Genomic DNA, 17,055 nt, shown 5'->3' on the forward strand with positions numbered 1-17,055 from the left:
TATAAACCTGTTAGAAAGATATGCTTATACTGCTGAGGCACTTTTTTCTCTCCTAATAATTCTGCAAAGCTGGTTGCATTGTTTCACGGGTGTGAAATTAGTCTGCTGCACTATCGATTATCTAAATCCTTGTGTTGAGAGCTGCTTGTTGGGGAGAAATGCATCACTCTGTGTGAGGCTCGCTTCTGCGGTAGAAAGGTGTCTGGTGCGTGCTGTGACAGGACCACTGGCAGCCAGCGTATCATATCTCTTCTTCCTGAACCCCTGCTTACACAGTTGGCATTTAGTGAACCCCACACAGCAGCAAAGGACATTTTCACCATGGCCTTTAGACCAGACCTCCTTTGCAAAAGTGGGCCTTTTATTTAAGTAGAAGGAGTTTTTTTGTCCCACCTGTTGAAAGCCAAGCCTATTGTACAGCAGATTTCATTATATTATGGAAGTTTGCCGAAGAACTGGCTTCATTATGTGATATTTTCCACCAACCCAAATATTTCCTTTGAAGTGCACAACAAGTAATGTGTGTCAATCACTGACAGCCCTCCTTTTCCCCTCACATCAAAGTTGCTTTGTGTTAGTGGTTATTCCTCAGGATGAATAATGGATCAAAGATAGAAAGGCAGCTGATGTGCAGCCCTTGGGAGAACATCTTCAGAGATAGGAGACCCAGTTTGATTTTCATTAACCACAAAAAGAAACACCTCCTCTGCCCTTTACAGATAAACAACAAACAGATAGATCCCCCTACGGAAACATAAAATACTCTGTGTAAGCACATAGGTAAAAAGGAAGTTCTCCATTTTACTAATTACATCTCTTGTGTATCCTTAACAGGAAAAAATGATATATTTGGAGAAATGATCCATCTTTGCACCACACCCGGGAAGTCCAACGCTGATGTCCGCGCTCTGTGTTACTGCGACCTGAGTACCATTCAGAGAGAAGACCTGCTGGAGGTGCTGGATATGTACCCAGAATTTGCTGACTATTTCTTCAACAACCTGGAGCTTACCTTCAATCTAAGAGATGAACCAACCAAGGTTGAAATGATTAAAACTGTTTAAGGAAACACACACTTCCACTCAGAAGTTAACAAGCACTCATTATGTAAATCAGTGTCATTAATTTTGGGCTTTTAATTATACATTTGAGGGGTTCTTTTTTGATGTGGAATATTTGTACAACATAATACTTATGTGATTCCTAAAATCAAGAACTGGATGCAGGAGTTTGACCCTGTTCTGAATGTTCTTGAATCAACTCTATACACAGAGGTTTAAATACATACATACATGCTTATTTGGGTAGGTGTCACTTAGCATGTTGCACCTCAAACCCAACACTTTTGGTTTAATGCTGACTGGATATTGAAGAACTCTTCTTTAAGTGTAATTTAATTGATATATTATGTTTGTTGGTCCAGAACAGATTTTGGGAGGAACTTCAGGATGCTTAACGTAAGCATTACAAAACCACTTTGGATGTGCTTTTGGGATTTACAGTTTGTTCTGGTAGAACACCCAACAGTGTCAGTGTTTGCACTATCTGACCCAATTTGTCACACTCAGACAAAAGGAAATTGGTTAGAACAACCCAGAGCTGGAGATAATAAAGAAAAAGGGTTTACTGTTCAATAGTTACCTAGTTACATTTTTGTAACCCAGAGCTGGAAACTGCTGGAAGACCATTGTCCCTGTCCAAAGTGAAGTAAGTTTTTAATCAACATGGTGCCGACCAAAGAAAGAAGCTACTGCTCCAAAGTCCACACCTACAAGACCAATTGAAATTTGCAAATTCTAACATTGAAAAGCAAAATGCTTTTGGAAAAAGTTTTATTGTAAGATGAAAACAAAGACTGAATTACTTGACCTCAATATTACTATGGGATGGAGGAGGTCACAGTAGGTTGTGTGAGCTTACAAACCACAGTGGTGGCAGCGGCATCATCCTGAGGGTCTGTTTAGCTGCCTGTGACACTGGAGCATTACACAAAGTGAATGGAAAATTGTAAAAAGCAAACTTGGACAAAATTGAGTATTGCAGCTGGACACTTATCCCTAACCCACATAAAAACTTGTTATTGAATGGATAAAGCAGGCTAATTTTAAGGTTGTGGAATAGTCCTAATGTCAACTGTGTTTACGCTTAAAAGCCAGGTATGAGCCAATTTGAATGAGCTCTACTGATTCTGATAATAAGATTGGTCAAATATCCAGCCAGCATTATCCCAGAAACCTTTTGATAGCTACCGAAAGGCATGTGGTATTTCTTCAGCTTGGTAAAGTTGAGACACACAGTGGCCCCCACAATACATTATAACGTGTGCGCCCAATTTAGTTTTGTGTAAATTCTACCAAGTTTTATGTTTAATATTCACTTAGACCCCCCAAAACAGTCAAAATACATCATAAAAATCCCCAGATGTGTATAATCTTCATGCCAATTATGAGTATATCTAAACATTTTTAAATTTTATTTATTTATTTATGAGGGACAATGTACAGAAAAACATTAAACCCTAATAAAGATGTGTTGCATCAGATTCTAGCTTCTTAGCTAATTTCCATCTGCAGTCTCTGTGGCAGGTGAAAAAGAAAAGAAAATCAAGATAAATAAGTTGTTTGCACAGAAACAAGGTAAAAGTTAATTAAGGTTATTTAGGTAATTGCCACGTTATCCAACCCAGTATTACTAAACATACACACAATTTTAGTCATAAAATACATAAACATTCATCCAAGTAAAAATACATCTTAAAACTACTTATTGATCACATAACTGGTGTCTAAAAATTAATGTTTTTGTTTCCCTGAGAAAGGTTGTATAGTCTTCTGACTTCTGACCAGAACTGTATTGTATTTATGTGTTTTCAACTATTCAACAATTCATTATTGCCTAAGTGATATTTAATATGCTGATGATTTGTTTGTTCAATTTCTAAATTATTTAAAATATTGCAACTTTTATTTAGTTAGTTAAATCTACTCTTTTTAGCCTGTTGGTGTCCAAGAAGGTGATCCAGATGTTGACGGTAATAGAAGCATCAAAAGAAGAATCTCACTCACTTCAGAAATACCTACAGGCAAGTTCAGACTCGTAAGGCATGCTTTGCAGTTACAAATGTGCATTTTTTTATTGTTTTTTAAGTACACGTGCTCTCTGTTGAATATACCCTGGTGTTATTCCCACTGGCTAACCTTGATTAACGTCTTCCAGGGGAAAACAAGGAAGCGGATAAGGACATTCAAAAGGACAGAGGGTCTAACTCATGCCTGAAGAGGTGTTCAGTGGCCCTGGATTCTTCCTCACTCAGTGTTCCAGTCCTGGACTCAGATCTTATTGTCAGGGACAGCTTGGACAGAAAACCCTCCATAGAAGGTAGGATAACCTGTTCACTGCTGTAGTGCAGATATATTTTAACCGCAACCAGTATCTCCGAATTTACTGGGTTTGAAGTGGATACGAACTTACAGTTGAATGCTCTTTGTGATTTAAAGTATTCACTTTGACCTTTACATTTTTTTTTTTAAATGCCTTTGCATGATTTTTTTCACAGGAAGCCAGACATTATTGTAATCTTTCACAATTGTATCAATTATTTGTTCTCTAGGTTTTTCAAAGGTTCCCGAAGTTTTTCTTTGGACTCAACTAATTGCTTGTCCACTTTTTGTATCAAAACATGGCAGCTGATTGTGGAGTGCGAACTTTAAACTGCGTCAGGCTTGAAAAACTGTCTGTTGATGAACAGTTGCTGAAAACCACAGAGCCTGAGAGGTGAATCCTTCTTCACCTGGCTGTTTATGTGCCAACTGTCCAGTTAACAGCTCTTTAGGAATCACTTTAATGTGCTAAAATACTGTCTGTCGAACCGCTTGGGATATTTCATAAATTAAACTTAAAATGAAAACAGTTTTGACAATCAGCTCATCCCATATCTGAACATTTTATTTAAAATCGGTCCTTTGCGAAGCTGTCTGTTATGTGTCGACACAACACTGGTTCGTCTATTTGAGTTAAGGAGTGAGTGATTCACTGGTCAGAATAAGGTGGATCACACACACATAAGAGTAATCTGCTAAAAATCAACTGGTACTAAGTTGAAATTTATTTAAAAAGCAGTCAAAGTCTTAAGAAAAAATATTTCAAAGACTTTTAGAAAGCTTGACCCAGAAGAGGCACAGATTCTGTCGTGTATAGCTTAAGGAGCATCTTTACTGTATACTTTTTTTGTAGCAGCTTAATGAACTCAAAGTCAGAAGTTGTGTCAGCAGCCAAACCATTTTCTTGTCTGGGAGTGTGAAAATCTTACCCACTACTGCAAGGACAATAAGAAGGAAATAAAATAGAAAAAGTGTTATGCAACATAAATATTAGGCTTATAATTTTCTTCACAAACAGGCTTATTTTGAAAAAAACTATTCTTGACCATAATTTGATGGTTGGAGGATCTAGTTCTGGGGCCACCTACACCATGGGCCCAGGTCAACCAACCCGGTTAACCCCCCACCTGCCTGTGGTCGTGGCCTTCAGAATTGTCTATGTTTTTCCATGACAACTTCATGCAGTTTGGGGCACCCAAAATATCATACCAATAAACACACACCAGTCTAAACTGTTGATACAAAACAGACTGTATCCTTGTTTTCATGTTGTTTAAATTGTGACCCTATGGTTAACTCTGCAGCTGTGATTAAGTTTCATTGGACCAGGCAGCGTTTTTCAAATCTTTCATGGTCCAGGTTTGGTGAGCCTTTGCAAGAGGAACCACAGTTTCCTGTTCTTAGCTTACAGAGTTGGCACTCAATGTGGTCTCCTGCTGATGCAGCCCATCTGCTTCAAGCTTTGAAATCTTATGGATCCACAAACCTTAGTTGTAATAAGTGTGTATTTGAGCTACTTATGCCTTTTTATCATCTTGAACCATTCTGTCCATTGTCCTCTGTCCTCTGACATTAACGAGCACTTTTCGTTCATACAATCATCATTCACTGGTCTCTTTTTCAGACCATCCTCCTTAAACCTCGGAAATGGTCACACATGAAAATCTTGTAGATCAGCAGTTTCTGAAATACATAGAGCAGCTCATCTCGCACGAACAATTATGTCACTTTCAAAGCCACGTCAGTCATCCTCAATAGCCCCCAGCAAACCTGCAAAGACAAGCAGGTGTAAAACTGGACAGACAGACGGACGGACGGATGTACTCGTTTTTTGGGCCATGGTTTTTCAGTACGCTTCAGTCAAGAGAAATGAATGGATTTTCTTTTACTTTTTTTAACAGTGAAAAAGATTTTTAAAAAGTTCTTGAAAAAATGTTGATTTTATTATTCTCTACACTTTGAAAAGTGTCCAGTATAAAACGTAGCTGACTGAGAGGCCTTAATTTTCTTGAATAGCAGACTTTAGTGATGCTTTCTGTTTTGCTTTGCTTTAGTAATGATGCAAAGTAGTGTGACAGAACATAGCGTTAAATACAAACATTCTGCATATGTTCAGATTTAAAACGTTCAGTGCATGCCCGGGCTCACCCAAAAGGACTGTACTGAAACTTTTAGGCAGGAATTTGTGTATCATTACACCCTGGCAATAAATATGTGTTAGTTGTTTATTATGTTGCAAAGTCTGTGCCTTAAGGACAACCAAACATGTTCTATTCCACTCATCCTGAGGTTCTGTCATAGATGATTACTCTGTTGCAGACAGTTGGAGATGTGAGCAGAACAAAATCTGAATACTGGTCTGTATTTAATCTGTACAACTCTTTGCTTTGACAAACCCACCTTCAAAGAACACTGTTTTAGATAAAATTGTTGAATTAGCCTTGTCGTTGTTTAAACCCACAAAAGGGGGCACAGCACATATCACAGGACAGCAGGTTGGAAACCACCGTATGCCCAGCAGAGATAACAACAGGGCAAACATTGCTGTAAGAGTCCACCTGCAACAAAAGCTTGATAGATTACAAGGACGAACCTACACAGAGCTCTGGTGCAAAGATTAATTAGGTTCTATTTTAGTTTTCTTTTTGTGTAGTGAGGACATTGTTCTGAGCCACATATGAAAAATGTAAAGCACATGTGTTGGTGTGGTTGTCCAGATCTGCGCTGTGATAAATGGGCCTGTAAGAAGCCTGCGGACTACCTGGATGAGTCAGCACAGATCCAGGACCTGAGAGAGGACAATAATTCTGCCAGCGAAATCACATACGGAGAGGTGGAACAACGCTTAGGTCAGCTTCAGGAGCACTTAAACAGGTACAGATTTTTAGAGTCGGCAAAAGAAGAGAAACTATGAATTACCCCAGGGTCGGGACTTTGGGGCTGGTTCATATAAACATGCTGTGTTCTTCTCAACAGAGATAAATTTAGAATTTGGAGTGGATTTTTTTCCTATGCATTCTTAAGGTGGATGTTGCAGCTGTTGTTTTGACAGATATAGGACATACAGCTACATAGAATAGAAATAAAGATTATTGTCCCACAGTGCGGAAATTCAGGTGTACCAGCAGCAAAGTGGAAGACAAATTGAAGCATGCAGATACACACATAAGTAACAAAATAATAAGAATAAAAGACTGTACAGTAATGGAAGAAATACAGCATAAGTCATTAAAAATAGCAAACTGAGTTTAAAAGTAATGTGCAACAAAATAGGGTGATTTTAAAAATGTACAAATTTGAAGGAGGTCTCCAGTTCTGCAACAGCTTCATGCATGGGCGGGAGAGATTGTCCAAGTTAGAGCTGGCCTTTCTGATGAGCTTCTCTAACCACTGTAGATAAGCTGCTGCTCTAACATAGAAGATGGCTGATGCCACCACAGAGTCAAAAAAGGTCTTCAGGAGTGCCCCTTGCGCTCCACAAGATCTCAGTCTCCTCAGCAGAAAGAGTCTGCTCTGACCCTTCCTGTAAAGACCATCAGTGCTGTGACTCAAGTCCAGTTTATTGTTCAGGTGAACACTAAGGTATTAGTAAGTGTCCACTATCTCCATGTCAGTTCCCTGGATCTTCTCTGGTGTCTGTATGCTTGGACTGCGCCTGCGGAAATCCACCACCAGCTACTTGGTTTCCCTGTGTTTGTGGTTCCACTGGCACCAGTGTCCTTTTTTTGTACTCTGACTTGTCCTCACCTTTGATGAGGCCGAGTCACCTCAGAACCTCTGAAGATAGGTCCCAGGGGAGCTATCATCTGAGAACATCTGAAGATAGCTCCCAGGGGAGTTGATGGAGAAGTCTGCAGTGTTGAAGGTGAACAGGAATGGTGCCAGCACAGTTCCCTGCGGGGCCCCCGTACTGCAGACCAGCCTGTCAGAGACACAGCCCCGTGTTCTCACATACTGTTGGTGGCCAGTGAGATAGTCCAGTATCTACTGGGAGAGGCGGTGGTCTACTCCTGAAAGCTCCAGCTTGTCCCTCAAAAGTCCAGGCTGGACGGTATTAAAAGCACTGCAGAAAATCAAAAAACATGATTCTCATAGTGCTTCTAGGCTTCTCCAGGTGAATCAAAGCTCGGTGCAGGAGGTAGATGATGACATCATCCACCCCGATGCCAAGCTTGATAGGTGAGCTCAAGCAGATCCCACGAAGACCTCACCAGGGGGCGAAGATGGTGGAGGATCAACCTTCAGAGGGTCTTCATCAGATTAGAGGTCACTGCTACCGGCCTATAGCTGCTGAGTTCCTTCTGATGTCTAGTCTTAGGCACTGGTACTACATAAGAGCAGCTGTGGTACTTTCCCCAGCTTCAGGCTCATGTTGAACATGTGTCTCATGATGCCATACAGTTGAGCTGCGCAGCACCTCAGAAGCCAGGAGCTGATGGGGAAGGAGGGCTGTGAGATGAAGTCTTCTGAAGTGGATGGGGTGGGTGATGGCTGAGAGCTGTGAGGTGTGAAGTTCAGGGAAACAAAGCAGGCAGTCGTCGAAGATAAGCGGGGTTGCAGCAGGGGAGACCGGGCTAACATAACTGAATGCTATTCAGTTCTGTGCCAGATTTACTAAAGTAAGAGGCTAAAACTAAATAGACACAGCATCTGATATGTTACAGGTAAATTGCTATTTCATGTAAATTAACTCTCCAGAGCCCCGGGACCTAATCAAGAGCTTTGCCCATGTTTTATTAGTTTATCTTTTTACCTGTCCTAGTGTTAATGTCTTGAAATTTTCGGCTTTGCATCAAGGTTAAAAAACTTCTCATCGCACCTTAACAGCTTAAGGGTCGCACGTACACTGCACACATGGGACCTTTGATGCAAACAGGTTGCTATTGATGGCTGTTAAAACCAAATTTTTGGGGTCAATTTAGCCATCAAACATGTATGACTAAATTATGCACACCTAAAACGTAGCCATCTCAGTTTTTCTACATTCACGATTCAAATTTAGTAAAGATTCTTGTGATGAAAGCTGATACATGATTTAAATTTTTGTCGGCCCTGCGTATTAATATGCATAAACTGGAAAATCATTCTTGAGAAGGTCCTAAATTTCACAATGACACAAGTTTGTGCTACTTGATTTTTTTTTATTTTTATAAATGTTTCTCCAATTTGCTGAAAACTGAAATTTGCAAATGCAATTCACTCATGTGATCTTGAACTACATTTAAGACGGCAGATCTGCCGGTTTTTAATGTGATTTCAAAAACACCGTTCTGAAAAATAAAATAAAAACTAAAACAACTTGAATGTTATGGGCCGAGGTGAAAATCAAGACAGGTCACATGATTTTTAATATTTACAAAAACAATCACTGCAGAGCTCATGAAAAATGCTAAATGAACAAAACTGAACTCAGGCAAAACTGCGAACTTAACAACCTAACCGCAAACTGACTGCACAAACAAATCCTACATGGTATATATAACAGCTGATCAGACTATTTCAACACAAAAGGGGTTATAAACACAAAACAATAACATCTCTAATAAAGCTTAAATTGTACAGTAAGGTTTTTGGAAACTTAGTGGAAGAAAATCAAAAATACTTAACTTCAAATATGAACCGCAGAATACAAAAAGCTATTCAAACTGCACCACTACCTTCTTTAGCAGGAGCTAGTGGTACAGCCTAATAAGCCCTCTCTGTATTTAGCTGCTTTGGGACCTGGCCACCATCTTTTGTTTGGCCAAGCTCCCAGGACACATGTAGGTTGAGGAACACCAGTATTAAAATAAAATAAAAACAAAGACAGTGAACGTGAAAGTGAGCGCTTACAGATTGGACTGATGTAATCAGTCAACCTGACTCGCAACATAAACTGTCAATTTTAATGTGTTAATATGGATGAAAATAGTCATAAATGCGCATTGTATACTAAATGAGGTTAACTGACTTTTGTGCTGTGTGGTCAGCACATTGAACAGGTAAATATCAAGCAAACACTGGAGAGGGGGGAGAAGAAGCAGAAACCATATTTATGCAACAACCACTACATTTTCACTAAGTTGTTTTTTTTTTTATTACTTTCTTTTATGGGTGATATAGTTTTTATTTTTTCTAACTTGTCACCTCCCACACTATGAAAAGGACAGAAAACCAGCATCACATGTTCATGAGTAGGTGGAGGAAGACAACGAGCTGGCAGAATCTCTTATAGGACTCAGAGTGGGAGGCTGGATCTACTGGAAGCAGGATATACTGCATCGCTACAGAACCACAGCATATTAAACTTAAAAATGAGTTGGAGCAAAGTCTGTTCTATATTTGAGAGGTGTTAAATAGAACAGAGAAAGAAAGTGATGACTAAGTACAGCGTCTGAAAGAACAGTTTAAAATAAAAGCGATATTCAAGCTGTTTTCCATAAATGGACATTTTTATTCTCTCCATTTTGTGAATGAGGAAAGTCATGAGCCATAGATTCAGCAGCACGCTGGCAGCCACCTGAACTGCATATTTTTAGCTGGGATTGTAACAGAAAATGAGAGAAGGTATCAGGTTTCCCTAAAACTCGGATCGTTCATTTTACTATTCACAAATAATACGTTTAATCCACTGCATAATACCTGACCTTATTTCCCCCTAATGCACACTGGCTGCAGGATCAGCTGCACTTTTCTGTCATGTTGTGTTTTTCTGGCTTTAACAAGTCTGAAAGGATACGGCAGAGAAGGGGAAAGGGCTGATATAACATTTTCTGTAAAAGCTTCTTGAAAACCACCCCAGAAATCAGTTTGTTACATTAAAAGTGAATATGTTACTGGTTGTGAAATTCATTGTGCCTCAGATAAAATAATTGAGTGATATTTGATCATAATTCGATTGACTTAACAAATATAATAAACTAATTTACACAATAAATGGTGAACTCACACCTCCCACACAAAGCTTCTTATCACTCCTTGCTGGAGCAGTATTAGTCTTCCAGCATGTGTTTCCACACCTTTATAGTCTTTTCATCAGTCCTCCACAAAAGAGCACAGAAGCTCCATCTACTGCTCAGTGAGATGCAGCAAAGGGTGTTTTCAGCCCTTATCAGACTCACTCAGAATTATGCATTCAGCTTTTGTTGTCTTGCCTCTAACTGAAAGTCATGCTAATGTATTGTTTTTGGTCTTTTTGAGGTTGGAGTCGCAGCTGATATCAGATATTCAGACCATCCTGCAGATGCTGCAGAGACAGCCGACTCTGGGACCCCCTGCCTACAGCACTGTGACTGCTAGTCCAGAATATCAAAGATCCGCTGTAAAGGTTCAGCCAGTTGCTCTGTCTGCAAGCCATTTATTCAGCCATACAGACACTCGAGTATGAATGTTTTTTTATTTAGAAGACTGAAATTTGCGAATGTTTTCACATTTTGTCATTACAAAATTACAATTACAACCACAATTTTGCTCTGACACCCCTAAATAAAATCCAGGGCAATTAACAGAAACATCAAAAGTCTCTTAATTAGTAATAGAGTCCACTTGTGGATAATGTAATTTGAGGAGAAATCCAGCTTCCCCGTGTGCCTCCCTCAGAGGTTTGTGAGCAAACATTAGTCTTAGCAACTCAGGTGGGAGACTCTTTAAAAGGTAGGACGACTGATAACTGGACAGTTATCAGGCACTCCAGCCTGTATGGAAGAGTGGCAAGAAAAAAAGCCATTGTTCAAAGAAAGTGAGAAGTTATGTAGTGTTAGTAATGTTTGCCACAAAGCTGACAAAGGAAACAAGCGGAAGACACCAAAATAGTTTTTTAAAACTAGGCCCAAAGAAAATCTGTGTTGCAGAAAACTAACACTGCATATCTGCATATGAGTTTAAACACACCATCCACATTGTAAAACATACCTTGAAATGATTGCTAAAAGTTGAATATAGGACACACCTCAAAGGAAATTTGTTAGAGCCTGCAAAAGACTTTAGAGGAAAATCACCCTCAGCGGGACAACAACCCTAAATATACCGCCAGGGCTACAATGGATGCACATCTCATTTTTCGTACTATTATTTGTAAACACATTTAAAAACCTCAATCATTTTCATTTAACCTCACAAATATGCACTATTTGTTTTGCTCTCTCACAAGTTTATGTTTCTACCATGACAAAATGTGAAAAAGAATATGAATATCTTTGCGAAGAACTTTGTACGTTCTAAATGTAGTACTACACAGCGTATATTTGAGATGCTGAGCCTATTTTTAATGTGCTAACTTGTTTGACACCTTTCTTCTCAGGGCCCCAGCCAAAAACAGGAGAACACCATTCAGGAATCCAAAGACACTGTGTCCAGCATGGCCATTGTGACTGCACCTATAGAGGACAGCCTTACAGCATTTTTTGAACAAAGACATACAGATGTGCATCAGCAGCAACAGCAGGTCTCAGCAAATCAACAGTCAGCATTAATCCCTCTTCCAGCTCAAACCTCATCTGCTTCCTGTTCTTCTACGCTGCCCTCTGACCTAGACCACACCTTGGAAAGACAGCACAAACATGTCTCTGAGACCGAGTTTCCCAGGACATAAAATTCTCTTTTTTTGTTTTTATCAGCATGCTGGCATCTGTCTTCATCATTTAAAGTGGCTGTGTTAAAGAAAGGAGAGTTTAATTGTGAAAATGTTTTTTCTTCTCTATTTTAAAAGGATTTATAATGTGTACTCATTTTAATTCTAAAAATCTCCATGAAGCTAAAAACCTGTTCAACTAAGATGGAATGGCTGTTATATATTGGATAGCACTCCTTTCTGCCCGTATTAACACTTCTTTCTTATACTGCACAGCAAATCTGAAATCGCAAATTTAACACCCTGAGAGTTAAAATGAACACTTTCCCAGGGTTTATACGGGAACCACTGGCAAAGTGTTAAATTAACACTTTTTATTTAGTTAAAATTATTAACACTAGGCAGTGTTGCTTAACAAACTCTTACAGTGTTAAATATTAACACTACAGGATGACTTAAAATTATTAACACTGTGACAGTGTTGTCTAATAAACTCTTACAGTGTTAAATATTAACCCTAACCCCTAGCCCTAACCCTAACCACTAACCCCTCACCCTAACCCTAACACCTGCAACACGACCGAGGATGTTTCGAAAAAACATTTAAAATTAATTGGCTACTTAACCTAAATTGTTCAAAACTATATTTTAGAGAGGAATTTAGTTTAACGTTAACCCACGTTATGGATTAACATTATAAACGTTTATTTACGTTATAAACGTAAATAAACGCTAACGTTCGGGCAGGTCTGCTTAAAGTTAGCAAAAAACGGCGACGAAAACTTGTTATAAATGCCAATAAATTTTAATCTGTCCCCAAATTTAGAAACAATGAGTCAGTGTAAACACATTTTAATAAAAGTAGCAATGCCACGATGACTAATTTGTGAAATTTTACTCACCAGTCTCTCCTTCTCATGCACCATGTGAGTGTGAGAAAATGGCTGCTGACAAATTCCTTCACTGGGTTACCTGTCCAAGTACCCGGATGTTCAAAGTGTCACTCATTAGTGTTAAATACCGTCAACTCCGTGATTTGACACCAACACTCTTATGTTTCATTAGTGGAGAGTTGATTCTACCAAAATCAACACCAATACATCAACACTTCACTCTGAAAAAGCCTAACACCAGCATTTTAACACTGATGAATTTGCTGTGTGTACTTTAGCTTTTATGTTCTATCACAATTGGTTCCATCAGAATGGGACACCAGGCCAAAGTCAGCCAGAATGAACACCATCCAACCATTATAAAACCTGATTGTGTCGCTAGTGTACCAGTCTCTTCCCATTAACAACTTTATTCACCAGTACAGGGAAAAGTAATGCAACAATCTGAGCAATGTGTCACTCTGTGACTTATCTTAACAAGGAAAGCTGACTGAGCTACCTCACACAAATACTGGTCTCTCATAGAGACCAACAATTTATGTTACTTCATCACATAAAAGTTTTTTTATTTATTCTAGCATCAGTTGTTAAAACATCTGACTCTTTTCTTCTGATATTTAAAATACTGATTCATGAGGGATTGATAAGCATCCTTTCTGAGCTTCTGGGGTGTCACCAAGGATATAGGGACTTAAAACCAACACTGACTGTTAAAAATATATTATTTCTGATCTAGGAGATGGAGACAGTGGAGGTGACAGGCAAGCACACAAATCCCCTTAAATGCAGAATTTGGGCCCAAGTTCTGCCCTTATGAATTTGTCCGCCTGTCATCTTGTCACTCAGTGGATTGACAAGATGACAGGTTTTGGCCACCAGGCTGCCACGTAGAGCCACGTTGGTGCAGAAAGGAAAAGCGCATCAGTAACAGAAGGAGTCAGATGCTAGCTATCCATAGATACTCAGGAGAAGATCAGTAGAAACTGAATTATAACCAGACACTTTATTAAGGTAACCTGTTTAGTGGCGTAAAGAGTAAATCAGTCAGTCACATGGCAGCAACTCATGGCAGAAACTGCTGGTCTACAAGGATTTAATGCATAGCCATCACTTTGGTTTGGAGAGAATGGTCCGAAAATTAAAAAATATCTGCAGTTTTTTTAATTAAAATGCCTTTTTGATGTCAGAGGAAAAAAGGGTAGATTGGTTCAAGATGATAGATAGGCAAATAAAGCCACTTCTTGCAACCAAAGTATGGAGAAGCCATCCCTGAATGCAACACACATTTAACCTTGAAGCAGAACGTGGGACTGGAGCTACAGTTATTAGAAGCTCAGCAAGATCATCAGATTGAAAAACTGATGAAAACAAGCAAGAAAACAAAATGAAGCTTTCAGTGGAGATCATTAATGCTGGATAGTGACAGCCCGTCAATCTTTTTAAGTCTGGCAGGCAGCTGGTGGGCACAGATGTTTGTTCAAACTGTTGACCCTGTGCAGCCCGAGACTTTGAAAACGAGGGTGTGAGCCAGAGCGAGGCCTGGCACTGCTTTGTGTCCTCATTAGAACCTGAAGTGTGAGGAGGTGACTTTGTTACAGCAGGAAAAATGATGACGCAGCCGTTCTTTTTCCACTTTCTGAAATCTTTGCATAGTACCTGACACTAACGGTCTGACAAGGCAGCGGGGAAAAAAATGCATACTACGAATTTCCTCTCCTGGGACGGGATATTGTATGATACTGACTACATGGATATCCTTAACAGAACTGCTGAACCTGGTCATTAAAATTATACTCTATCTATAGTCTGAATCCTGTGTGGGTTGGACATACAAACTATTTCCTAGAATTTTTTGTGCGATTCAGCATTACTACTGAGGTGTGTGAACAGTTTCCTCATACTTAGCTGTATGCCTGTATTATTTGCAGTGTGACTCAGGGGTTATGGATAATTGCACTGCAACATACATCACAGTATCAAGTACACAATATATTTAAATGATGTGCATTATTATCATTATTGCAATTGCGGATGCTCACATGCTGTACAATTTTAGCAAAATGCACCGTGCATGCTTGTTTGAGCAAATACCATAACATGCAGATTTGAGGATTATCTGCTGTGATCTCCGCCTCGGACACGCAAGTATGATGCAGTGCATGTGTTGTAAACTCTATTTATATACTGTTTTGCACTGATTTCAAGCCCAAAGTAGCACAATATAAAATGATGTCAGCATACATGTCTTTTTTTTTATATATAATATATATATATTAAGATGTGTTGGGGCAGGAAAAAAAAAATTAAATATGGGATTTCAGTGAACCATACAGTACTAGTTCTAAAGCAGGCTCCACACAGGGACGTGTGCCTATACAACCAGTCGAAATGATAAGTCAGCCATCTTTACAAATAACAAACACTCATTCATAAATCTTATTGTATGCCTATATTATTTTAGATAATGTCAACATAACAAAAATGTAATTGAACAGATGTAAAATGAATAATATATTATTGTATAATGTAAATAATATTTTTTACTCTATCATTTACTTATGATATTCTGTAAAAACAATAGATTATGCTTGTTTTGAAGCTATGGAAGCATTAAATAAACAAAAACTGTTCAGGTTATGTCTTTCACTCTATTTCATTTTTTTTCTTCTCCATCTATTTTTTTTTTAAGGTTACCATTGTATTAATTTTTTTAAATATGTCTATATTATTTGCATTCACATTTTTAACTTCAGGAATGCTTGGATTCTGATTATTAACAAGTCAGCCTATTTTGTGTGTGTGTGTGTACCCTTTTGTGAGTGCCTTTTTGAAGCAAGTTTGTGTGAGTTAAAAATATAAGATTGATTCCAATGTAAGTTACTAGAGTCTAAATGGATTTTACAAACCACAATGTGTGGTCAAGGTAAAAATACAGAATGCCCTCTTACATTTATAGGGTTTTATACATAGGGCATACAGGTACATCTCACTAACTTATAAATAAATTATAACTGAATAAAAAAGTTACTTTTTGATTTGATTATAATAACCTGCACAGTTTCATTCCACACAGTGACATATTTCAAGTATTTCTTTTAAAAATAAAAAACTAGTTTTCTCTGAAAATTTGAGTATTACATAATTCAGAAATGTTATGTAATGGTCTACACAACGATAATCAAGACTGCTGACTTGACCAGACCAGACAGTTGTCCAGCAGACAGTCATTGACTCTCCACAGGGAGGGTAAGCCACAAACGGTCGTGGCTAAAGCTGGCTATTTGCAGAGTGATGCATCCAAGCAAATCAATGGAAAGTTGGGTGGAAGGAAAATGTGTGGTGGAAAAAACTGCACAAGTTACAGGGATAACAACAGCCTTGAGAGGATTGTGAAACAAAATCCAAATAAGAGTTTGGGACAGATTCACAAGACGTTGACTACAGCTGGAACTTCAAGAACCACTACACACAGACATATCCAGGACATAGAATACAACCGCAGCTCTTTTGCATTAAGCCACTCCTGAACCAGGGACAGAATTGTCTTGCCTGGACTAATGAGAAAAAGTACTGGATTGATGCCCAGTGGTCCAAGTTCCTCTTTCAAAAGAAAGTAAATGTTGTATTTGTTTTGGAAATTAAGGTCCCAGAGTCAGGAGAAAGAGTGGAGATTCACATAATACAAGTTGCTTAAGGTTCAGTGTAAAGTAACCATAGACAATTTAGGTTATCAATTGAAAGTGTTTTGCACCAGGAAATCTTAAAGCACTCCATGCTTCCCTCTGCTGACAACCTTTGAGATGTTGATTTACCTGCAGGAGTTGGCACCTGCCCACACTGCCAAAAGTACCAACAACTGGTTTAATGATTGTGGTATCACTATGCTGAACTGGCCTGCAAACCCACCTGATCTAACCCACACAGAGAGTTTATGGGGTATTGTCAAGAGGAAGATGGGAGACATCAAACCCAACAATGAACAACAGCACAAACTGAAGGTCAATATTAAAGCAGCCTGGATGTCTCTAACACCACAGCAGTGTCACTGGCAGATCACAAAGTTATTCTGGAAAGTGTTACAAAGCAATTTTGAAGGCTTTGGAACTTCAGTGTGGAAAAAAACACAGAACAGAGGTGACCCTTTCCATGGTGGCTGAACTACCAAGATTACTCTAAAAATGCATCCATGACACATCAGGAGGACATAAAAGAATCAGGCATTATTTATGTTTCA

At 38.9% G+C, this 17,055-nt stretch overlaps 1 protein-coding gene across 1 annotated transcript in view; it reads left to right on the forward strand.

Annotated features, from left to right (window-relative positions):
* The window catches only part of LOC124871127 (potassium voltage-gated channel subfamily H member 7-like), a 53,544-nt gene extending 38,086 nt beyond the window's left edge, over positions 1 to 15,458 (forward strand). Inside the window, exons 10-15 of the mRNA XM_047370152.1 lie at positions 835 to 1,040; positions 2,995 to 3,082; positions 3,217 to 3,378; positions 6,098 to 6,254; positions 10,560 to 10,740; positions 11,659 to 15,458. Coding sequence (XP_047226108.1) covers positions 835 to 1,040; positions 2,995 to 3,082; positions 3,217 to 3,378; positions 6,098 to 6,254; positions 10,560 to 10,740; positions 11,659 to 11,949 — 1,085 coding nt within the window. The 3' untranslated portion in view covers positions 11,950 to 15,458. The remainder of the gene's footprint in view (positions 1 to 834; positions 1,041 to 2,994; positions 3,083 to 3,216; positions 3,379 to 6,097; positions 6,255 to 10,559; positions 10,741 to 11,658) is intronic.
* Positions 15,459 to 17,055: the final 1,597 nt, after the last annotated feature.

Source organism: Girardinichthys multiradiatus, chromosome 7 (genome assembly GCF_021462225.1).
Source record: "Girardinichthys multiradiatus isolate DD_20200921_A chromosome 7, DD_fGirMul_XY1, whole genome shotgun sequence".
NCBI classification, from domain to species: Eukaryota; Metazoa; Chordata; class Actinopteri; order Cyprinodontiformes; family Goodeidae; genus Girardinichthys; species Girardinichthys multiradiatus.